The sequence below is a fragment of the Artemia sp. Qi Xiang Cuo genome, chromosome 3 (genome assembly GCF_049724085.1).
Source record: "Artemia sp. Qi Xiang Cuo chromosome 3, ASM4972408v1, whole genome shotgun sequence".
In the NCBI taxonomy this organism is placed as follows: domain Eukaryota; kingdom Metazoa; phylum Arthropoda; class Branchiopoda; order Anostraca; family Artemiidae; genus Artemia; species Artemia sp. Qi Xiang Cuo.
This window is the reverse complement of record NC_142796.1, coordinates 94,849,927-94,875,859: the sequence shown is the minus strand read 5'-3', so window position 1 is coordinate 94,875,859 and position 25,933 is coordinate 94,849,927. Positions and strand designations below refer to the sequence as shown.

Here is a 25,933-nt window from a genome sequence, read left to right as displayed (position 1 = left end):
ATTTATTTTTATTTTTTCAAGGTTTCCAAGAGGGATTTGATTATTTGATTTTTGTATCTGTAGCAGACATTAACCGTTTTTGTAGTGTAAGAGTCTGCATTTGGTCAGTAAAATTCTTGAATTTAATCTTATCCAATTTAATCCCTTTATTTTGCTCATTTTCGCCAATTGCCTGTTACTTTTATATACTACACTCTATTCTATCTGATGGCTAATAGTATTAGTTTAAATATATATTTAAAGACATTGTATTCTAAGTTGCCACCCAAGTGATCTATCACTATTTCCAATGATTTTTTTCTAATCATTTAGTAATCTAGTCTAGACATTTTCTAATCTAGGAAAGGGGTTAGGTTAGGAAAAATGAAACTTTCATGGATGGGTCTACAGGCTAAAGTTTGTCCTTGGAAGGTATTTTGAAGTAGCCTACCTACTTCCACTCATTGTCCATCTAGAGGGCCCTGGAATTTTCCTACATGACAGGTCTATTACCTATTGAAATATTGACAAAACATTATAGCCTATCTTAATTTTCAGTTAAGCAGCATTCACAAGGATGACTAAGCTAGAATCTTATGTCTAGACATGTGTAGCCAGAATTCAATGTCTGGGCAACAACTGTTCACAAGTAAAATTTGGTGCTTAGCTAGACAAGAGGCTTGGCTAGACATGGAGTTCTAGACTCTAGAACTCAATGTCTAGGATTTTCAATTACAGCCAATCAGAATGTGTCAAGTTCCACTATTTTCATCATTTTTGTTTACATTTTTAAACTGAAATTTAATATTTGTTTTCTCATTAATTGTTTTTTCATTTTAGGCAAATACACAACACCAGACATAATAGGCCCATTTTTTAGCACTAAGATCTTACATCTTCCTCCCAAGATTATTGTTTTTTAACTCATCTTTGTTCTAAGATCTTACAGTTCACTGATGTTAGCAAAAAGTGTGCAGACCACCACTGTTCTATAGAACAGTGATGAGAGAACTTTGATGATCTACTCACCTTTGTTCTCAGACTGCTGATCAGAGCAGAATGATGAAAGACATTTGCACAAAAATGACCAAAGATGTAAGATGTTTGTTCAAAGATTTCACTTTTAAGCATTTTCTGACAAAAGATTTTAGATCTTAGCACATTGATGAGTAAAAAAATGACACTAATAGTGAAGCACACTAAGGCAACTGTTTTGCTTATCTCATCCATTATCTTTTGACAGTAAAAATAGGGATTACAGTTATGAAAGTTTTGCCAGCATAAGTTTTCTTGATTGGCTAGAAATGACAATTTGAAACTAAATTTGTAGTTTTATCTAAGCACCAAATTTTACTTGTGAATGGTTATTGCCTAGACATTGAATTCTGGCTAGACATGTGTCTAGACATGGGATTCTAGCTAGACATGCCTGTGAACACTGCTTTATCATTTTCTTTTTCTCTGGTTTTTAGTTCTGAAAATATAATTCCTGTGATTTGAGTAGAATTTTCAGCTATATCATTTTTTAATTTATTAAATGTATTTGCACATCTTTAAAACCTTATTAATTTGGATTGAGCAAAGTTTTGAAGATGAAAACAATTTGGTAAATTTTTTGCAAATCATATTATTGACTTACAAATAAAGTGAATATACCACTTAATGCCTTTTTTATGCTCTTTACAAATATAATAATCACTTCTATTGGAAATTCAAATTTCAGCCCTTTTTAAGCTCTTTAAAATGACAAAACAATAAAAATAAATAGGGTGTAAAAAGGCTTAAAACATCTGTTTTAAACTTACTGTTTCATAATAAATCCTTTTTTTTATCCACAAGCACTGACTTTCCACAATTAAGTTGAAGGAAATTGTAACAATAAATTCTGCAAATTTTATTTCTGATGTAAATGGGAGGTAAGTTTAATCTTTACCCCCACCCCCCTAATTTGCAATTATATACCCTGAATTGGTATATTGGGGTGGGGGTAAAATTCGTTTCCAACAAAAATGATTATTATATTTGGAAAGAGCATAAAAAAAGGCATCAAGTGGTTATTCACTTTATTTGTAAGTTAATAATATGATTTGGTAAAAATTTACCCTTTGATGATTTTGATTAACTAAGCACTGGATCAAAATAAGCAGAACATTCAGTTACTTTCACAGTAATTAAGACTGTCTTCGACTAGATCCTAGCTCCTCTCTTTCAGACTTAGATTCTGATTCAGGTGACCCTACCTATTCAGAAGCCCCCCCCCCACAAAAGTCCTGGATACAGCCATGAGGATTATATATCTATTTCTACCTCTACCCTCCCATTGTCTCTCTGTTACATCTAATTCTATATTTATCTGCAGATTCTTCCAAAACAAATGCTGAAACGCAAGGGCCGTTAAACTAGAATAAGAATTTCTTTTAGACACTATTCTCAGTAACAACTCATTCAGTAGCAATTTGTTGAAAAACAGGCTAAATCTTAGAAAAGGGCACGGGAACTTTTGATTTCCAACTGACTGAGCCCCATCCAAAGCTTATTTTACCACCTCTTCTGCATGAAGTGCCTTTAGAAAAAAATAAAGAACAAGTAATACATTGAACCCTTATGGGTCTTTACTATAGGTAATGTAATACAATTGCCCCCAACTTTAACAGGAGAGTAGGAATTTCAATTTCCCTTCTAATGAAAATCTTGAATTTCCAAGGGGAAAATAGGGGGAATTTTTTGCAGGGAAGGGGGATATTTTCTGGGGGGGGGGGGTAAATGCCAGCTCACAAGGAAAAGATGAATACAAGATTTCTCTGAGATGCGAAATTTAAAATAAAAATGAGGACAGATTCTGCATTGGCTCTCCACATTGTTGAAAATCTAGATCATGTAGTTTTGATGAGGCAACTTTAAAATTTGAAGCAAATGGCTTCCCACATTCTTTCAGGAAGGCAATTTAAATTTAAAAAATCCATAGAGACCTTGCTTTAAATGGAGGTACTGGAGATAGTCCTATAAACTCAGTTTACAATAACTTAAAGTTAAAGTATTCAAATAACATTTTTCCTTAGTTTAAATTAAGATCATCTGACCATAATTTTAATGAAAATTAGGTCAGTAGACAAGCTAAGTCAATCACTAAGCAGATAATTCTTGCCTAATCTAATTGGTGAATAGGCTTTCATTTATTCTGGCTTGTTTTTTTGGTTTGTCTGATTCAGTCTTTCTTCTGCTCAGTTAGAGCAAATTCAAAAGATTAGGTTTCCTTCATTGTTTAAGCACTTACAACAGCTGCACAGAAGTCCCTGATGAAATATCTGCCTCTTATCATTTTTGCTTTTTTGTTTTCTGCTGGTTGACATTACCCTCATTTTTCTTGGCTATTTTTTTTTTTTTTTGTCATATGTCAATCCTGCTTGTAACCATTACTGTCAACAGTTCATAGAACTAATATAATTTTATTTCAGCTTATATTTCACACTTTAAAATAATAATTACATCTACTATAATATGTTGTTGGGTGCAAAACCCCTATGCCTTCCCAAGGCCAGAACAAAATTTGCACTTTACGGAAAAAATATAAATGTTTTTACTTTTTTAAATTTAATAAATCAAATAATATTAACATTTTTATTACTAAATATCAGTATATGTGTATTAAACTGACAATGCACATTCATTTGTATTTTTTTCAGTAAAGTGCAAATTTTGTTCTGGCCTTGGGAAGGCATAGGGGTTTTGTGCCCAACTTATATTAATTTCTTCTCGTTTTGAGTTTGACTCAGTTAATAATTGTAATTTCTGTTTGTTTTTGGTTTCATTTATTTATCAATGCTGATTTGTGGTAGTTTCATGCTTAGTAGATTATTTGATTTTATTTTTGCTCATTTTTTGTTTAATGGAGTTCTTTACTTTTCTTTGAAAAACTTATTTTGTGGAAAAAGTTTTTTAATTAATTTCTGTTCATTTTATATTGACATAGTCTTTTGAGGGAAAAAGATAATAATACTTTAAATCTTTTCGTTTTTTAAGACTTTATAGTTTGGCCTGCTATTTGTATGCTGGAGAAAAATTTTCAGCAATTTTTAACAACATACACCCTTTTCACAAAAATCTAGACACAAATAGTACTGTTTAATTTAGTTTCATACCTCCTCTAGTTGACCTGAAATGGAAAACTTGATACCATTTGCAAAAAAAATCTGTTTACTTTCTTTGATAGCTTGGATACACTTACACTATTTTGATTGGGTTAAATTTTAAGAGCAGAAATGGGAGGGTTGGGGGGGGAGGGTGGGAGTGGAAGGGGGATTAGTTGCCCTCAAATCACTTTCGATTTATTAAAAAGGGCATCAGCCCTTTCTATTTTCAATCAAATGAGCCCTTTTTGAAGTTCCCACAACAACTCCTTCAATACTAAGTGCCCTGGTCTAAACAACAACAAAAACAAAAAAATAATACATTATACCCACTTCAATCTTTACTATAAAAATGTCCAGCCTTCCAATCACTTTTGACTTTTAAAAAGAGCACTAGGCCTTTTGATTTCCAATCGAATGAGCCCTTTTGGAAACGACAACGCTTTCTATAAACACCTTATATACCCCCAGAGCATAAAATACAACCCTTACCTCATGGTATGTTATGCTGGTTGTCATTCTCAAAAACCGAATTTCCAGAATTTTCAACTACATTAAACAAAATGGCTATCTCAAAATTTCGATTGGATGTGTTTGGGGAAATGGTGGGTGTGATTGGGGCGATAATTGCTCTCCAATCACTTTCAACTATTAAAACTGGCCCTAGCCCTTTCAATTCCCAATCAAATGAGCCATTTTGAAGTTTCTATGACAAAACTTTCAATAAAAATCTTATATGCCCCAGGTTATAACTTACAACCCTTGCCCTGAGTGCTGGGGGGGGGGTGTCATTCTCAAAGACCCAATTTCCAGAACATTCTACTACGTTGAAAAAAATGGTTATCTGAAAATTTTGATTGGATGTGTTTGGAGGAATGGTGGGTGTGAGAGGGGGGTTAGTTACCCTCAAATCACTTTCGACAATAAAAAGGGCACTAGCCCTCTCAATTTCGATTTGAATGAGCCTCTTTTGAAGTTTTACAACAACTCTATAAAAACCTTATATGCCCCCAGGGCAGAACTTACAACCTTTGCCCTTGGGGCTCTGGGGGGTTTGTCATCCTTAAATACATAATTGTCAGAACTTTCAAGTATGTTGAAAAAAATGGCTATCTAAACTTTGACTGAATGTTTTTGGGGAGATGGTGGGCATAAGAGGGGGGTTAATTACTCTCCACTCACTTTCAAGTATTAAAAAGGGCAATTTCAATTTGCAATCAACTGAGTCCTTTTTGAAATTTCTATAACAACTTTCTATATAAACTTTAAATGCCCCAGGGCATAACTTACAACCCTTGCACTGAAGGCTCTGAGGGGGTTATCATCCTAAAAGACCTAATTTCAAGAACTTTCAACTACGTTGAACAAAATGGATACCTTTTTGTACAAATGGATAAAGTTTTGATTGGATGTTTTGGAAAATGGTGGGCATGAGAGGGGTGTTAGTTGCTCTCCGATCACTTTCAATTATTAAAAAAGGCACTAGCCCTTTCAATTTCCAATTGAATGAGCCCTTTTGAAGTTTCTATGCTTTCAATAAAAACCTTATATGCCTCTAGGGCATAACTAACAACCCTTGCCATGAGGGCTTGGGGGGGGGAGGGGTTGTCATCCTTAAAGACCTAATTTCCTAAACTTTCAACTACGTTGAATAAAATGGCTATCTAAAATATTGATTGGATGTGTTTGGAGAAAAGCTGGGCGCGAGAGGGGGTTAGATGCCCTCAACTCACTTTCGACTATTAAAAATGGCACTAGACCTTTGAATTTCAATTCCAATGAGCCCTTTCTCAAGTTTCTACAACAAAGATTTCAATAAAAACCTTATAGACTCCCAGGGAATAACTTATAACCCTTGCCCTGAAGACTTTGAGGGGAGTGTCCTGCTCAAAGGTATAATTTCCTGAGCTTTGAACTGCGTGGAACAAAATGGCTATCTCAATCATTATTGGATGTGTTTGGGGAAATAGCGGGCGTGGAAGGGGTGTTAGGTGCTTTCTAATCACTTTTGACTATTAAAAAGGACACTAGCCATTTCAATTTCCAATCAAATAAGCCCTTTTTGAAGCTTCTACAACAACATGTTATATAAAAACCTTATATGCCTCATCGGCATAATTTACAACCCTTGCCCTGAGGGCTGTGGGGGGGGGGGGTTGTCATTGTCAAAAGACCTAATTTCAAGAACTTATAACTATGTTGAATAAAATGGTTATATCAAAGTTTTGATTAGATGTGTTTGGGGAAATGGTGGGCATGAGAGGCGGGTAAGTTGCCCTCTTATCACTTTTTGACTATTTAAAAGGGCACTAGCCCATTGAATTTCCAATTGAATGAACCTTTTTTAAAGTTCCTACGGCGAAGCCTTCTATAAGAAACCTTATATGCCCCCAGGGCATAACTTACAACCCTTGCCTAATTTCTATCTGAAAATCAACTATGCTGAAAAAATGGCCATCTCAAAATTTTGATTAGATGTGTTTTGGGAAATTGTGGGCGTGGAAGGGGTGTTAGTCGCCTTCCAATCACTTTTGACTATTAAAAAGGGCACAAGCCACTCCAGTTTCCAACTGAATGAGTGCTTTTCGAAGTTTCTACAACTTCTTCAATATGAAGTGCCCTGCTCTAAAGGAAAAAAATAATAAATAATACATTGTGCCAATATTGTTCTTATATGCCCCCAGGGCATAACTTAAAACCCTTGCCCTGAGGACTGTGGGGGAGTGTCCTCCTCTTTACTTAGTCCACGTTTCTTGTCTTGTTGTCAAGTGTCCCTGTTCTTTACTTAGGTAGCCTGATCGTGCTGCCTATGATTTATGCAACAACTTTCTATATAAACCTTATATGCCCCAAGGACATAATTTACAGCCCTGGCAATGCGGGCTCTGAGAGGGTTATCATCCTTAAAGATCTAATTTCCAGAACGTTCAACTAATTTGAACAAAAAGGATATCTCAAAATTTTGATTGGATGTTTTTGGGAAAATGGTGGGTGTGAGAGGGACATTAGTCACTATCCAATCACTTTTAACTATTAAAAAAGGCACTAGCCCTTTCAATTTCCAATTGAATGGACTCTTTTGAAGTATCTATGACAATGCTTTCAATAAAAACTTTATATGCCCCCAGGGCATAACTTACAACCCTTGCCCTGAGGGCTGTGGGGGAGGTGTTGTCATCCTTAAAGATCTAATTTCCAAAACTTTCAACTACATTGAATAAAATGGCTATCTAAAAATTTTGATTGGATGTGTTTGGGGAGAAGGTGGGCGTGAGAGGGGGTTTTAGTTGCCCTCAAATCACTTTCAAAAATTAAAAAGGGTACTAGTCCTTTGAATTTCAAATCAAATGAGCCCTTTTTCAAGTTTCTACGACAAAGATTCAATAAAAACCTTATATGCCCCCAGGGCATAACGTATAATCCTTGCCCTGGGGGTTGTGGGGGAGTGTCCTCCTCATATGTTTTCTATCTGGAAATCAACTACCCTGAACAAAATGGCTATCTCAAAATTTTTATTGGATGTGTTTGGGGGAATGAAGGGCGTGGGGGGGGGGGGCTAGTTGCCCTCCAATCACTTTCGACCATTAAAAAGGGTACTAGCCTTTTGAAATTCCAATCAAATGAGCCTGTTTTCAAGTTTCTATGACAATACCTTCTATTAAAACCTTATATGTCCACAGGGCACAACTTAAAACCCTTGCCCTGATGGTTGTGGGGGAGTGTCCTCTTCAAAAATGTATTTTCTATCTGGAAATCAAGTATGCTGAACAACATGGCTATCTCAAAATTTTGATTGGATGTGTTTGGGGGAATGATGGGCATGGGGGGGGGGCTAGTTGCCCTCCAATCACTTTTGACTATTAAAAACGTCACTAACCCTATGAAATAATAACCGAATAATCCTTTTTTGAAGTTTTTATAAAAATACTGTCTTTAAAAACCTTACAATTCCCTAGGACATAACTTGATACCCTTGCCCCAGGATTAGAGGGGTAGTGTACCTCTCAAAAACATAATTCTAATTAATAAATAAACTACGCCGAAAAAAATTGCTATCTTACAATTTTGATTGGATGTGTTTGGGGGAATTATAGGCGTGGGGGGGGGGGATAGTTGCCCTCCAATCACTTTTGACTATTAAAAAGGGTACTAGCCCTTCGAATTTCCAATCGAATGAGCCTGTTTTGAAGTTTCTACGACAATGCCTTCTATGAAAACCTTATATGCCCCCAGGGCATAACTGAATACCCTTGCCCTGAGGGTTGTGGGGGAGTGTCCTCCTCAAAAATATATTTTATATCTGAAAATCAACAATGCTGAAAACAATGACTATCTTACAAGTTTTATTTGGATGTGTGTGGGGGAATATTAGGCGTGGGGGGGGGGGCTAGTTGCCCACCAATCACTGTTACCGAATAAAAAGGGCCCTAGTTCTTTAAAATTCCAATCGAATGAACCTGTGTTTAAGTTTCTACAACAACGCCTTCTATAAAAACCTTAATTGCCCCCAGGGCATAACTTAAAACCCTTGCCCAGAGGGTTGTGGGGGAGTATCCTCCTAAAAAATATATTTTCTATGAGGAAATCAGCTATGCTGAACAGAATGGCTATCTCCAAATTTTTAGGAGATGGGTGGGGGTGGATGATGGGTGTGGGGGGGGGGGCTATGTTCCCTTAAATCACTTTCAACTATTAAAAACGGCACAATTCACTTCAATTTCCAATTGAATTGGCCATTCTCGAAGTCTATACGACAACTCCTTCGATACAAAGTGCTGGGTATAAAGAACCAAAAAACAACACATTGTGTCCACATCGTTCTTTACTTAGGCAGCGCTAGCACGCTGCCTATGATAGACCTGTTATAAAACCAGTTACTCTTTGTTGATTTTGAGATATCCAGTTGAGGCCTGAGTGATTGTATTGAATATTACATAAAAATTACTGATAAAGTAATTCAGAAATGTGAATAATAATAGTAGATAACATGATAATGCAACTGATGTTTATATGCTGGATGTTATAAAGTAAGAATTTATTGTTTTTTTATATGGCATAGGCTGTATGAGATCATCAGGGGGGACTAGGAATTTTTTAAATCAAAATTATGAACAAAGCTATAAAAATGAGTCTAAAATTACCAATTTTAAATTGCTTATTTTTTTTTCTAGCATGGTAAAAAGTTCATATTTTGTTCCAGGTGAGAGTGAATAAAATTGCTAGAATAATAAAAAATCAACTTCATGTTAATTTTTTGTGAATACAGTTAACTAGTATCTTTAGGGTATTAACTTCTGCACAATCATTAAATTAGTAAGAATAGGAATAAATGCCTAAGCTAATGAGTATTAAGGCATTGACACTCATATCAAACAGTTTTTGGTTACAATTGTCTTATTATGCTGGTTTCAGGTATATAAGTTTCATAAAGTTTAGTTTTACCCATTAACAGCTACAGGCCTGAGAAAATTCGCCTGATTTTCGAAAACAGGGGGAATCATCCCCTAAAAATCATATAATCTTAACGAAAATTACACCATCAGATTCAGCGTGTCAGAAAACCCTATTGTAGAGATTTCAGGCTCCTATCTGCAAAAATGTGGAATTTTGTATTTTTTGCTGGAAGAAAGATCATGGATGCATATAAAATTTTTTTTTATTTTTTCAGGGTTGATAGTATCAACCGGTGGTCCTAGAATATCATGAGAGGGCTCATTTGAATGGAAATTAAAAGTTCTAGTGCTCTTTTTAAGTGAAAAAAGATGTGAGGGCAACTAGGTCCCCTCCCCCACCTCTTTTTTCACAAAATTGTCTGATCAAAATTTTGAGATAACCATTTTATTAATCATAGTTGAAAGATCCAATAACTATGCCATTGGATATAAAATACCCCCCCCCCCCCCACACACAGCCTGGGGGATAGGTCTTTAAGTTATAAAATTTCCCTATTGTTTGTGCATAGTATTTGTTATTGGGAAGCATGCATATATTTTAGGGTGGGGGACGAAATTTCTGCTGGAGGTTTTTCTGAGGGGAGGGATGTTTCCATGGGATAAACTTGACAGGGAAAATTATACACTGGGGGAATTTGCAAGAATCCATACAAAATTCTTTTCATGTCTTGCTTCTGTCTCAATTTACATGTGGAGTGAAGGGTAAATGTCCTGGGTAAATTTTCACTGGGGTTGAGTTGTTTAGAGGATATTTCTGTGGGGAGGGTATTTCTCCATTGAGGTGGGGCCAGATTTTCTGGGGTTATTTAAAAAAGGATTTGAAATTAAAATACAAAACAAGTTTTTTCAAGGAAAGTGAAGAGCAACATTAAAACTTAAAACAAACAGAAATTATTATGTATATTAAGGGGGTTGCCTTCTCCTTGACACCTCACTCTTTACATTAAAGTTTGATTTCTGTGTCAATTCTTTAATAACAACTCCTAAAATATAAGGGTTGTTTAATTATAACAATGAGAAAGTTTATTAAAAATACTGAAAAACTTTAGCATAAAGAACGAGGTGTTCAGGTGGAGGCTACCCCCTTTATATACATCATAATTTCTGTTTATTTTAAGTTATAATGTTGCTCCTTACTTTCAGTTGAAAAAACTTATTTTTTTATTTATTTAATCAGTCATAGAGTATGTGCCCCTGTAGCACTGACTGATTGAGATAGTAGCAACTCAGATGAACTTCACTTTCAGCTACAGGAACAAATAAGCAGGATCCCTGGTAGAAATATGGTATCTTTATTAAGGGATTGTACTGTGCATGTTGGTAGAAATATCCTAGCCTTGGTAAATTTGGTCTAGGAAAAATAGTAATGGTTGCAGACTGCTGAAATTTGCTAGGTATTATAACCTAGTTATAACCAATGCAATATTTTGTCATAAAACGGGTCATAAGGTGACATAGTATTTGCATGATGGTAAGACAGCTAACATTGTTGATTATGCTGTTGTAAACTGAAGACTGTCAGGATTAAAACAAGATACTAGAGCATAAAGGAGAGTTGTTATTGATGTTAACAGTAATGATCACAATTTAAAGCTGGAATTTAGGAAGAGTAACTACCTTCTGGGAAATTCTGATGTTGGTAGACTCTAGGAGGGGAGTTTGACAGAAACTATCCAGGAACTATTCATACTAAACTGAAGAGTCTAAAATTTGACAATGTAGAAGTTGGTTCTAGCTCTGTCCAGCCTGTTGATCACCTCATTATCTAGGTCTACTTGCAGGTTTGTCAATCTGTCACTTCCAAAAACTTCTCCCTAGCATTGTTTAGCAAAATTTCAGCATTGTATCCTTGCACCATATCTTGAAAACTCCAATTCTACAAGCCACTTTAAGAAAGTCGGCAACATTGTCACATTTCCTCACATCTAAATGCCACTCTCTTCTGGAAACTTCTGACTAAAACTGACCAGAACAAGATTCTATCAAAAGTATTTCTGTTTTGCGAAATATTTGCCTCATCAGCCTCTATGGTGCAGGAATATGCAAGTCACAGCAAAATTCGAAGTTGCTGATCCAGAAAGTCAATTTACTCCTGGTCCCATCTGCTCATTCAGTGATTTATGAAGGAAATTGCTCTAAAAGACCTAATTCCAGCTAATCCATTGTCAAATGTGTGTATTAATATTCTATCTGGCACTTTTCAAGAATTCCATTCAGATGCTCTACTGTCTAAATGTACAAACATTTTATGGATGCTTTTGAATAATTCGAATTTATTTCAGGTTACCCACTGTCAAAATGGTGCGTATGAATGTTCTTTCTGATGCCTTGACTTCAATCAACAATGCTGAAAAGAGAGGCAAGAGACAAGTCCTGATTAGGCCATGCTCTAAAGTTATTGTTAAATTCCTAACTGTAATGATGAAACATGGTAAGTTTCCTCAATCTTGTTCATAATATTTATAAACCAATTGAAGTTAGCCAAAAAAATTTTTTTATAGCATTAAAGGAAAAAAAATGGATCTTTGTCAGGTTTTGTTGTCAGTTTTTTTTTCATAACAAAAATTTAAAGTGATCTTTTCAAATATAATGGTATATTGGAAAAACCCATCACTAGTTGGACTATCAAATGAATCAATTTGATGACTTGTTCACAAATAGCTACCTGAAGAAGACCAGAGATTCAGCTTCACAAGAATGTGGACAATCCTAAAAAGGAAAAAAAATTCTGGAGGTTCATACTTTCAATTGAATGAATCTTTTTGAGCATAGAAAAAATGAATTGTAAGTATATTTGCACATAGGTTGGCCAAATAGATCCCTTACTCAGAAAATTTTAAAAATAATGCCTTAAAATGAGCTTAAATTCATTTTGAGGTCCTCTCCCTTAAACACAGGACTAAATAGCTTCAATTGTCTATTTTATTTTTCATGTCATAGGAAATAATTCTTTTGTTCAAGTGCTGGTGTTTTAAAAGAAGCAACAGTCTTTCAAATGAAAATACATTTTTGTTGTGTTAGTTGTGAAGACATCTCCCTAAGCAAGCTATCTACTAAAGTTCAATTTATTTGTTATGTCTGTATTCTATTTATTTTAAATTGATCTGTTGATTTTGTAGTCAGTATAATTACACTTTGCTATTTTTCTTTGTTACCCTCTTTCCTTTTTTGTATCTTTTTATATTTACCTGTTAGTTAACCAAGCACTTGGACGGCAGTTTGTTAGAGTTTTTCCACCATTCTCACAATTTTGATTTTCCATGCAAACTTTGTCTTATAAAAATATATTCTTTGTGCCCTCAAATTTTGTAGAAACCTGGTCAACCTTGATTTTTTTTTCAGTATTTAGTTTTAGGGGGTGGGTCTATATTTCTTGTTTTTGTCTTTTTGTCTAATAAACAAATACAGAAAACACAACCAAACCAAATGATTCTTAACCTCCTCCCTTTAATATAATGGCAACATTGAGACCTATTCATCAAAACTAATGGAGCCCCCCCCCCTGTGCCTAAAATATAGGTCCCAAAAAACTTTTTCCTTATAATTTACTTAATCTAATTTAATGTAACACATTTTTTAGAAATTCTCAAAATAGCAAAAATGATATTTATTCTCCTGTAGTATGTTTTATTTTGGAGGGAAGCTTATTTGTTTGCTTTATGCCATACTTTTTATTTGGTAGTTTTTTAAGGAACTTTTTCCTTTCTATTTTCTTTATCAGTGGGAGGGGGGAGTTTTTTTAAAATGAATTTTGGGGGCATCTATGTATTTTCTGAGTTATTTATTGCTTATATCTGTACACTGAAATGTTTCTTTGTGCCCTCAAATTTTGTAGAAACTTGGTCAACCTTAATTTTTTTTTCTCAGTTTTTAGTTTTAGGGGATGGGTCAATATTTCTTGTTTTTATCTAATAAACAAATACAGAAAACACAACCAAACCACATGATTCTTAACCTCCTCCCTTTAATATAATGATAACATTGGGACCTATTCATCAAAACTAATGGAGTTCCCCGCCTATGCCTAAAATATAGGTCCCAAAAACACTTTCCTTATAATTTACTTAATCTAATTTAATGTAACACATTTTTTAGAAATTCACAAAATAGCAAAAATGATATTTATTCTCCTGTAGTATATTTTATTTTTGAGAGAAGCTTAATTTTTGGCTTTATACCACTTTATTTGGTAGTTTTTTAAGGAATTTTTTCCTTTCTATTTTCTTTATCAGGTGGGGGGGGGGAGTTTTTTAAATGAATTTTAGAGGCATCTATGTATTTTCTGAGTTATTTATTGCTTATTTCTATATACTTAAATGTTTATTAAGAAGCTACTTAGTTGAAAGTTTAGTTTAGAAATATTTTTCCTTGGGTGATCCTGTTTTCTAAAGACAGACATTAGCTTTGTTAGTTGAAAGTAAACAATTTTGCCAGTCTTGCCGGAATATATGGGAAAATTACATTTTGTCTAGGATTTTTTTGCATGGCAGTTTTAGTGTCTTGGAGATGTTCCTAGGAGCAACTGGGATAATGCTATTGTTCTTGAGTTATTGGAAACTTTTTTATAGGCACTAGCAGTTATATTTACTTCCTTTTGTTCAATCTAGGGTATAGAATATATTTTATGTCTCAAAATACGCATATTTTATAGAAAACTAAGAACCTCAGAAATACAAAACAAAGGAAAGCCAGTAAACTCGACCTCCAAGCCCTAAAGGATAGTCTTCTAAAAATATATTCTTTGTGCCCTAAAGTTTTGTAGAAACCTGGTCAATCTTGATTTTTTTTTATCAGTATTTAGTTTTAAGGGATGGGTCTATATTTCTTGCTTTTGTCTAATAAACAAATACAGAAAACACAACCAAACCGCATGATTCTTAACCTCCTCCCTTTAATATAATGACAACATTGGGACCTATTAATCAAAACTAATGGAGTTCCCCTCCTATGCCTAAAATATAGGTCCCAAAAAACACTTTCCTAATAATTTACTTAATCTAATTTAATGTAACACATTTTTTAGAAATTCACAAAATAGCAAAAATGATATTTGTTCTCCTGTAGTATATACTTTATTTTAGAGGGAAGCTTATTTTTTATGCTTCATACCATACTTTTTATTTGGTAGTTTTTTAAAGAACTTTCCTTTCTATTTTCTTTATCAGGGGGAGGGGGGAAGTTTTTTAAAATGAATTTTAGAGGCATCTATGTATTATCTGAGTTATTTATTGCTTATTTCTATACGCTTAAATGTTTATTAAGAAGCTAATTAGTTGAAAGTTTAGTTTAGAAATATTTTTCCTTCGGTGATCCTGTTTTCTAAAGACAGACATTAGCTTTGTCAGTTGAAAGTAAACAATTTTCCCAGTCTTGCCAGAATATATGGGAAAAGTACATTTGGTCTAGAATTTTTTTTGCATGGCAGTTTTAGTGTCTTGGAGATGTTTCTGGGAGCAACTGGGATAATGCTATTGTTCTTGAGTTATTGGAAACTTTTTTATAGGCACTAGCAGTTATATTTACTATTTTGTTCAATCAAGAGTATAGAATATATTTTATGTCTCAAAATACACATATTTTATAGAAAATTAAATAAAAAAAACAAGTTTTTTTTAACTGAAAGTAAGAGCGACATTAAAACTTAAAACGAACAGAAATTTTTCCGTATATGAAAGGGGCTGTCCCCTCCTCAGCGCCTCGCTCTTCACGCTAAAGTTTTTTATTGTTTTAAAAAATATAGAGTTGTGAGAAAGTCAAACTTTAACGTAAAGAGCGAGGCGCTGAGGAGGGGACAGCCCCTTTTATATACGGAATAATTTCTGTTCGTTCTAAGTTTTAATGTCGCTCCTTACTTTCAGTTAAAAAAAACTTGTTTTTTTATTTAATTTTTGAACGTTTTTGAATTAATGCAGATTTTGAATTTGGCTCACCGTACATGAATAATTAAAACAAAATTTGCATATTAATTTACTTTGGTTGAATGGCTTTCTCGAAACTTGTTGAATTTTGTTTACGAACGTTTTTATTAGTAATAAATATACGTAACTTACGAATTAACTTACGTAACGAACTTCTATATTCATACATTTTTAATACGTATATTAGGGGGTTTGCCCCCTAGTCAATACCTTGCTATTTAAGCTAGAGTTCGAGTTTTGTTCCAATTCTTTAAAAATGACCCCTTAATCATGAAGGCCGTTAATTATAATAATTAGCTCTTATGAAAGTACTAAAAAATGTTTGGCTTAAAGAGCGAGGTATTGACTAGGGGGTGAACTCAATCATATAGCTAATATTTTCTGTTCGTTTTAAGTTTTGATGTTGCTCCTTGCTTTCAGTTGAAAAACTTGTTTTTTTATATTTAATTTCTGATTTTTTTTTAAATAATGCTGGGGAGTTCGGCGTCCCCTTCATAGCAATGTCCCTTCCCCCATGAAAACTTACTTCATTTTTTTTTAATAATGCTGGCGAGTCCGGCGCCCCCTTCATAGCAATGTCCCTTCCCCCATGAAAACTTCCTTCATGGAAAGATCCTCCCAAGGCCTCGACCTCGTTTTGACAAACACAGAGACAGAAAACGGAATAGTTTTTATTCCCGTTCACTGCCCGTGTCAAGAGATTCAACAAGTCTTCTTGACACTCTCGCCGAGTCATCCTATTTTCCGCTACCCATACAATGGGTTTAGAATGACGCCCCTTAATTTCTTAGTACTTTATACTCTAACCTTTTTACTCTCAATACCAAATATTCCATTACGACTCACCCTTAAAAATCATTCACGTGAATTTGGGGGAATCGCCCGCTGTCAAGACAAATCTCCCGGTCGTAGTCTGAGTATCAGCAAATTGCAGTGTAAATTACTGCTCTACCAGGAAATTTCTGCTCTACCAGAATTACTGCTCTACCAGTAAACTCGACCTCCAAGCCCTAAAGGATCATTAATTTCAGCATATTAGATAAGAAAAATATGGTGGAATTTATGATGAATTCGGAGAATGGGGGGGAGGGAGGGGGTTCAAATTATGAAGCAATATATTATAAATGATTGGGAAAGACTAAGGATTTGAAATGGGAATCGGAATAGAACCCCTAATTTTGTGCGTGTATGTGTAGAGGCAGATGGTTGAAATTCTACTTTAATTATAAATGGATGAATTAAGATTCCAAGACCTTATTATTCAGATTTTAGTTTGAACTTGTAATCTTAGTTTAAACTCAGACAAGCTTTTTGGATAGACTTAAAAATTACTTGTAGAATATTGAAAGGTATTTCTAGAGCATATGACAGTGTAAACCCAAGGATATTCCTATGCCCGGAACATACACAGTGTTTGGGGGAGGGGCCAAAAACAAATCTAGGGAATTTTACACAGAAAATCATGAGTTTTCCTGGGGACATCAAAATTTTTCTAGTGTTGTTGCAACAATTTCAAAAGCATCTCTTAATTGTATTGACTTTTATCTGGGGTTAACCATTTTCTCTGTCATCAGAAAGCTAGGTTCTTCGAACTGAAGTTGAATTTGGGTGTAATACACAGATCTCATGCTTCTTAATATTTAAAAAAGTGCCATCATGTGCTTCAGGGAATTTAGTTAATGATAAAGCGTTTCTTCTTGTAAATGAGTTTTAATTTTAAAAATGTCAGTGTCTGTGTTGATGGATATTCAAGGTGGTTCTTTTTTGTGAGACGTATCCTAGGATGTCCTAAGAGAATTTAGATAACCATAAAGTGTTCTAGCTGTAAAATCCTCAAGAAAACTGGCCAATATTTGGTTTACTTTTTTGGATTTCAGTTGAAAAATCGTTTTTCTCAGCTGGCAAAATTGTGTGTGAAATTGTAACCTGATTATGCAGTGATGTACTGTTGGTATCCTTGCTTGGATGCATATTCAAAGGGATTTTCTTCATAAAGATGTTGTAACTTGTAAAAGTGTTAGTGTCCCTGTTGGAAGGATATTCAAAGCCATTCTTTTTTTGGGAGAAGTGTTCTACTGTCAGAAATTTTCTTAAGTGTAAAAGAGCTTTATGCTAAAGATTATCTTTACTCAAAAGGAAACAAAGCCCTCTGTACTTGTTATAATATCTTACTGGTAAATCAGATGGCTAATCAGTCTAAATCTTCTGGTTCAATCAGGGCAAAATTTTCTGTGGTCCTAATATCTTATGCTTGTACTTCATTTAATAGCTAAATTAGAAATGTAATTTTTCTCCTTTAACAATAGAAGGATCATGAAACGCCTCTTAAAGCCTTTTAACGCTTCTTAAGCTTTCATCTTTCTCTTTAATAAGACTGAATAGTTATTTTTTATATTTAAGCCTTGGGGTCTCTGGATAAGTGTGAATGGGAGTATCCATATACTAACTATCATTCTCTATTGAGTAAGTTTGTTAAAAGTATTTTAAATCTTTATTAAAAATAATTTGAAAATGAAAGGGATCAGAAGTTCGCCTTGTCCTCTCCCCTCTCAAGAATAAAGTAGGCATTTACTCCCCATCTCCCTTCAAAAACACCTGGCTATTTAAGGGTATGCATGCCTTGGCGAAGCTCTTTGGCATGTCAGATTATTCTTTTCCCCCTGCACTGTCTCATATGATTTATCAATATCACCAGAATGATTTTTTTCTGTTTTATATAAAATGTTGGAACAAAATGTGGTCTTGCTGATGATAACGGGATTGTTTGTATTAGACCTTAGATCATCCTGTGCTTCCAGAGATGCTCAGGACATTCAAGAGTCGTCAGTTGTCTCTCCTTGGTTTGGCTTTTCACATGTCTTCCCAATTTGGTTGAAGTGATGAGGCGTTGCCATTTTGTAGACCTGCTTGTTAGCTGCATCTCAGCTAGTATTCTCTTTATGGAGTACAACAGCTACCACTGGAAAACGATCTTGGGAAGTTGGCCTCAACTTCCCAAGATTGGCAATCATGTTCTCAAGATGTTTGAGCAGAATTTGAAATTTCTCAGTGGTAACACTCCAGATGACTGGGTTTTGCTATTTATTACATTATTGCGGCAATATATCTTATTACGTTTTATTAGGAAGGTTTTATCTGTATTTAAAACAGTGATTAGTTAAATTGTATATTTTGTCACAGAGGTCTCCAAAATACGGTCTATGACGGAGAATCCAAGAGGTAGCTCTTCCACTTCCTAAAGAATAATAGCTAAGTTGTGTTTAAATCTAAAGAATCACTTAGAAAACGAATGAAATTAGTAGTACACTTCCAGGGAAAAAAGACGTGGATCGTCACTCCCTTGCTCTGTAAGTGAATTCTGCTAATGGCAAATTCTATATTCAGGTTATATTGGTGAATTTGAAATTGTTGATGACCACAGAGCAGGCAAAATTGTTGTCAACCTCACGGGTAGATTGAACAAATGTGGTGTAATTTCGCCTAGATTTGATGTTCCTATTAAGGATGTCGAAAAATGGACCACCAACCTCCTTCCATCTAGACAGTTTGGGTGAGTTGTTTCTATCCTGTTTATTGACAATAATAGAATAATTTGCCCTCTTTTAAAGTATGGATATTAGCTCCTTGATGTCTCAATTTTTTCTTTTTTAACAAAAAAGCTAAATCATATTAAACTGCAAAGCAAGCATAGATACCGCAATCCCTTAGCATTTTGTAAATATGTATTTGGACTATATGAAGCTTGAAGTACCAAGGACAATGAAAGTAGAATTTTATTATTATATTGCCCAGATTGTCTCTTTCTAATGATTTAAGACCTCCATAGTCCTAAGTCAGTTTTTTTTTGTAGTGGGGTAATGCAAATTTAGATAAAAGGTAACTTGTGTGAAAAAGAAGATGAAAACCAGTGGCACCAAACAACTTAAGAAGGGGAACCTTTCCTTTGAAGGTGTAATGGTCTTTGGGAAACGACATTTGGCCAAAAAGCGTTGTAAAATTTAACTGATTAGTTTTGCTTTTTTATTTTCAATGTTCAATTTGGCAACACTGACAGAAATCTTGTACTGCCCTAAAAGCTTCATAATTTTGAAAAAAAAGGATAAAATCTAGAGGAAATTGCAAACAAGCAAATTTCTACTCATTGAACTTGTGCAGTTTTAAAGTTTGTATCCATGGTTTGATGTAATTTTGGACAAAAGGGGTTTGAATTTACACCTCCTCTCCTGAAGACATCCTTAAATATATACGTAATTTAATCGACCATTTTATGAGTAGAATTTTATTGTGTTCTTTTTTTTAAACCTTTGTTAAAATGTCATTTGTAAAGGTTATTCATAAAATAGAGTTTGTTGTCTTGAAACGAATGGACGTCATGAATCAGTTCAGGGCAGGAATGTGGATTTTCTACAATTTCAATATATGTTATTTAATCTGTTCTATTCTTACAAATTAAAATACTTTTTAATGACTATATTTCGGGCATGGGCATCAATGCGGGTTTAAAAAGGCAGGGTGTTTTTGCTCTAGGAATTGCAGAAACAATGGCTTGCAAAAGTGCGTATATAAATGAATGAATTTAAAGAACTTTTTTTGGTCAGTATCTACCAAATCATATTATTGAGTTAGGAATAAAGTGAATACACCATTCGATGCCTTTTTTATGCTGATTACGAATATAATAAGCTTTTCTATCGTAAATGAATTTCAGCCCCCCTCCCCCTATATAGGCTATACCTAACCAAACCCAACCAAACCTAACCCTGAATTGGCATATATAGGGGGGGGGGCTGAAATAAATTTCTGATAGAAAAGCTTATTATATTCGTAATCAGCATAAAAAAAGGCATCGAATGGTGTATTCACTTTATTCCTAACTCAATAATATGATTTGGTAGATATTGACCCTTTTTTTTGCCATGGAGTTATAGGTACGTCGTCTCTTGGAGGCTAGGAGGATGCTTGGAGGACATAGTCATTTTCCTGCTATGTACAATTTCTCAAAAGTATAGTAAATATAAATTTAAAATTTCACTTCGGATAACCAATCAGATGGTGTTTAACCTTTTGTGGTTTTACTTGCTTTAAGTTTCAGCCAGGAGCCAGTCAGATTTTAAAACTGGTTAATTAGGCTTTCATTTCAGACGTCTCCTTAAGGAACAATTTGATTATTTTATAAAAATATGTCATTAAAAAATTAATGAGATAAGGCACATTTTGTACCATGCAGTCATAAATCAATATTTTCTTTTTCTCCTTGCCTGGACTTTGAATCAAGCACATGTGGAACGTAACTTTTGGAAAGTTTGGTAAAAATTTCATAAAACTTGGTGAAAATATGTTAGAATGTTTACCATGTAATTGTTTGAAATAAATTTTCCCTTTTTCTCTTTGAGTGGACTCTGAACCTAGTAGATATAATGTGCGATTTTTTGAAAGCTTTGTTAAAGTATAGGAACATTTTAACCATCTAATTACTGGAGAACAATGTTTCTTTTCCTCTTTGGTTGGACTCAACCAAGCAGATACAATAAGCAATACTTGGAAAGCTTTGTAAAATTTTGTAAACCTTGGTAATAACAGGGTAAATTTTCAATTTGAGCCACAAATAAAATATACAGGAATGATTTTAGAACAAATACAAAATATCAGACGTATTTTAAGGGATTTTGGAATCTTAACTTGAAACACGAAAAGAAGTAATTTTTGTCAACTTTTATAGTTGGTAAAAAAAAAGAATGGAATATAAAATATGAAAAGAAGGAGTATTTTAATTTAATTCTAGTTTTTCATTATGTCCCATTATTTTTGCGAATTTAGCCACATAGTTTTTGAAAATTTTAAGCTATTCCAGTTTGGGTTTTCAAGATATTTCAAAACTTAACTTACTATTTTCAATTTTTTTTTTAAATATGATGTTCTATTATTTTTCGTCAACTTAGCTATCTAGCTGCTGAATGTTTTTGTCTGATTGTTCAAGGATTTGTGGTATGCTATTTTAAGATTTATTTTTATGATTTAATTCGAATTTATCTTCGTTGTAGGTATGTGGTGCTTACTACTTCAGCCGGAATTATGGACCATGAAGAAGCCAAAAGAAAGCATGTGGGAGGAAAGATCTTAGGATATTTTTTTTAAGTTTTGGTCTCAAAAGAAAATAAATATATTTGAGGCCTTCAAATTTTTCTTGCATACCTTACCACTTAGACTGCTCAGAATAAAGAAGAAGGTGGTAAGAATGCATATTTTGCAATTGCAGTCGAGTTTAGAGACAAGTTTTCATGGGTTCAGAACTTGAAAAGTGCTTCAACAATGCTCACATCCTTAAAAAGTTCGTTTTCTGTTGGGGAAAAGACATTGTAATTGAAAGTTATGTTAAATTTACAAGACAGGGCTCAAATAATAGAGCCACTTGATCCATTTTTCTTACACATTATTTGCAAATCTGTTTGAACCTGCAATTAACTAAGGAACTATTCACACAAAGAAATTTACCAAGTCTTTTCGAGAACATATCTTTCTGTGAAGTTTTTCTAACGACCTGTGAGTCCGTATTTGGGACTCCATTTTGTGCTCAGATTAATAATTAATAACCATTAGTGCCGTTTGCCTAAAAATAAAAATATTTTTCTGTCTCATGACTTATAGACTCATAGACTCATAGACTCATTTATTTATAAACAACTATCGTAGCCGTGGCCGAAGCCCCGACTAAATGGCGCTGTTAAGTACATTGCATAAAAATGGTCACTGGCGGTTTAAATAACTGACAAAAAAAGGCACGAAAGAATTGCTGTGACGGGTTGTTCGACACTTTGGCGGCACTAGTTGATTTTTATGGCGGGTGTTGGCGGTGATAGGTGCAGGTGGGGGAAGCAACGAACGGTGTTTCTCGGACGAAAGAAGGGACTGCCCAAAATTACACATTAACTGTAAGCGCCTATCACGCAACGTTGGCAGTCGTAAGGTACTAAGGGCAGCCTCATAAGAGTTGTATTTCGGGCCTAGTATCACTTTCACTGCCCGTTTTTGAATGGCTTCCAGATCTTCACTTAGGTGTTCAATATTATGGGCCTGAGGGCCCCACACAGGACACGCATATTCAAGGATTGGGCGCACATACGTGACGTAAACCGTCTTCAGCTGAATTGGTAATAACCCCCATCGGCGCATGTTATTTCGCGACTGTAATGCGCAACTACCTTTCTTCGCCAGACCGGCGATGTGCGCGCTAAAAGAACAGTCTTCACTGACAGTAACCCCAAGACTCACTGAGTGTGAGGTCGTAGGGTACCAATGAACCGGGCCTGAGAGGTCACGCTTAAGCGGATTAAACCTCATGACTTTTGTTTTATTCATATTAAGCTGGAGGTCGTTAATGCTACACGCCTCGAGAAAGGAGTACCTGATCTCACTGCTGAACTGGGGATACACGTCTGACTTTTCAGCAAGATATTTCAGAAGTAGGGAGAGATCGTCCACGTATTTGAATCTGTCTTCAAACTCGAGGATAATGTAGTTAATTACCGCTAAAAACAAAAGAGCTGCCAGCTTAGTGCCTTGTGGTGCGCCACACGTTAGTTCAGCCCACTCAGAGTTTAAGTCACTAGGGAAGAGAGCATAGACACACTGACAGCGGTTACGCAGGAAGTCAACAACTAAGAGCAAAATATGCTTCCTAGCGCCCATCTTTTTGAGGTTATTTGCTGCTGTATAGTGGCGGATCAAGTCAAAAGCCTTACGATAGTCGACTAAAAGCAGGTCAACGAGGCTACTGCCTTTGTCCAACCACTCGGTAATCAGGTGGTAGAGACGTACTAGATAATGCGTCGTACTACTCCCTTTCAAGCAGCCGTACTGAAACGGATCTAGGGCTGGCTGAACTTGGGCTAGGAGCTCTCTATAAATAAAAGATTCAGTCACTTTAGCCATATTAGGCGTAATAGAAATCGGACGAAGCTGATTGCAGGACTTCGGGTCTTTGACTTTAGGTAAGACGCGGACGTAGGCTTTTTTCCAAGCACTCGGGAATTTGTGCTCCTTGAACGACTGATTGATCACTGATGAGAGTGGTTTTGCTAAAAACATAGAATATTCTCTTAAAAGTTTAACTTGCAATTCTCCTGGGTAAGAAGCACAGTTGCTTTTTAACTTTTGAAGTTCTTTATACACCGCGAACTCGGATACTTCAACGATTGTATCTTCAGAGACGTCAGCAATGAGGGCTTCGATTTCGGCTTCGGTGAAGGACGGGTGAGTAGTACAGATTGAAGTGAAAAAGGCGTTCACTTCGGCTGATTTTATCAGCGTTCTGTCGTCTTTCTGTATCTTAATTTCACTGGTGGTACGTTTACCGGTAAGACGCTTGACTTCAGAGTGCCACCTACGGGGCTCACCTTGAAGGAGAGGCGAGACTTTGTCATGAACGTACCTTTTCTGCGCTGCTCGTAACAGTTTAACAATGCGGTTACGAAGTTTGTTTGCTTGAACAATATCCCCACTGCGATGTTATATCAGGTTGCTTCATTCCTAAAAAGAACAATCATATGCTTTTTTTTGCCAGACATTTGTTTTGATGTAAGGGCATTGTTAGATTCTCTAAGGACATGAAAAAAAAAAAATTTTTCAACAAAGGTCTTGTCTGTAAATATTGAAACTTGGTTGGTTTCTAAGGGTAAACACCTTCGAAGAAAATAGCGCATTTTCTGCAGCTGTTTAATGTCATACATTTTTGGAAATTTTTACTCTTTTTTCATCCGTTGTTTAATAAGTGCATAAATGATGAGAGAAATTTCATATGGAATTTGGATTTTCCTAATTTTTAAGATAAATATTATTGTGTAAGTTTTGAAGTAAATTCTTTTAAGTAAATTTTCTCCTGACCTTATCAAAGAATCAGATTTATTTTCCGCTATTCTTGGCACCTAATAGTATAAAAGCACCCTTACTAAACCAATAGCCCAAGGAATCGTCTTGCTCTCTTTGAACTTGCGTTGCTGTCTGGCCATGATCTGTGTGACTTGTTGTTTTCTTCAGTTATTTTTGAGCATTCTTAGTGGTGATTGTATATTTTGTTTTTTACCTGATTTAGTCTGTGATATTTAAACAATTGACAATCTACTGTAAGAATGTCTATTATTGGCGAATTAGAATAGAATTAGAAAATTAAGGGCTGGTCTGATGTGACGTTTTAAATTTTAAAAGTCATTATTGATTCAATACGAGTGTATTTTAAACCTGATTTCAAATTATCTTTAGCGAATGACGTTAGATTCGGAAGCTTTTTACTTGAAATTATTTAAAAAAAACTTTTACCACAAAATAAGTTTTTGAAGAAAAGTAAAGAACCATTAAACCAAAAGTGAGCAAAAATAAAATCAAATAATCTACCAAGCGTGTAACTACCATAAATCAGCGTCGATAAATAAATGAAACCCAATTCAAACAGAAATTACAATAAATAACTGAGTCAAACTCAAAACGAGCAGAAATTAACATGAGTAGGGCTCAAAATCCCTATTCCTTCCCAAGACCAGAACATAATTTGCACTTTACTGAAAAATTTTTAGGTTTTTACTTTTATAAGTTTAACAAATCAAATAATATTAACATTTTCATTACTAAATATCAGTATATGTATATTAAACTGACAATGCACATTCATTTGTATTTTTTTCAGTAAATTGCAAATTATGTTCTGGCCTTGGGAAGGAATAGAGCTTTGAGCCCTACTCATGTTAATCTCTGCTCGTTTTGAGTTTGACTCAGTTATTTATTGTAATTCCTGTTCGTTTCGGGTTTCAATTATTTATAGATGCTGCTTTGTGGTAGTTTCACGCTTGGTAGATAATTTGATTTTATTTCTGCCCATTTTTGGTTTAATGGAGTTCTTTACTTTTCTTGAAAAACTTATGTTGTGGATAATTTTTTTTTTAATCAATTCCTGTTCGCTTTATATTGACAGAGTCTTTTCAGGGAAAAAGAAAAACTATAAATCTTTTAATTCTTTAACACTATAGTTTGGCGTGCTATTTGTGCTATTCGCAAGAAAAATCTGTTTAATTTCTTTGATAGCTTGGATACACTTACGCTATTTTGATTTGGTTTAATTTTAAGAGCAGATGTAGCCCCGAAAGTTTGAACATAATGCCCTCAGTCGTTCTTGGGATACTGCTGAGATGCCTTATTGGGAATTTGCATTAGCCTAGCGCATTTCGGAATCTTAAGGCAACATTTAGTTTTTAAACATAATGGGCAAATGGGAGGGGGACTAGTTGCCCTCCAATCACTTTCGACTATTAAAAAGGGCATTAGCCCTTTCTATTTTCAATCGAATGAGTCCGTTTCGAAGTTCCAACAACAAATCCTTCGATACGAAGTGCCCTGGTATAAACAAAAAAAAAAAAAAAATTGTACCCACATCGATCTTTACTATAATTAAATAAAAAAACAAGTTTTT

General features: G+C 34.7%; 1 protein-coding gene across 1 annotated transcript; it reads left to right on the top strand.

Annotated features, from left to right (window-relative positions):
* Positions 1-72: 72 nt before the first annotated feature.
* LOC148954777 (small ribosomal subunit protein uS8A) lies at positions 73-22,105 on the top strand. Its single transcript, XM_089087239.1, has 4 exons — positions 73-103; positions 11,842-11,990; positions 18,862-19,027; positions 21,519-22,105. The coding sequence occupies exons 2-4, from the start codon at positions 11,858-11,860 to the stop codon at positions 21,610-21,612; spliced, it is 393 nt and encodes a 130-aa protein (XP_088943365.1). The 5' UTR covers positions 73-103; positions 11,842-11,857; the 3' UTR covers positions 21,613-22,105.
* The last annotated feature ends 3,828 nt before the right edge of the window (positions 22,106-25,933 follow it).

What these genes read in the sequence shown, in the direction of transcription:
- LOC148954777 (XM_089087239.1), top strand. Translation starts at nt 11,858, where the DNA reads ATGGTGCGTATGAATGTTCTTTCTGATGCCTTGACTTCAATCAACAAT. An exon ending in AACTGTAATGATGAAACATG is followed by an intron (nt 11,991 to 18,861) that starts GTAAGTTTCCTC and finishes TTCTATATTCAG; the next exon opens with GTTATATTGGTGAATTTGAA. An exon ending in CTTCCATCTAGACAGTTTGG is followed by an intron (nt 19,028 to 21,518) that starts GTGAGTTGTTTC and finishes TCTTCGTTGTAG; the next exon opens with GTATGTGGTGCTTACTACTT.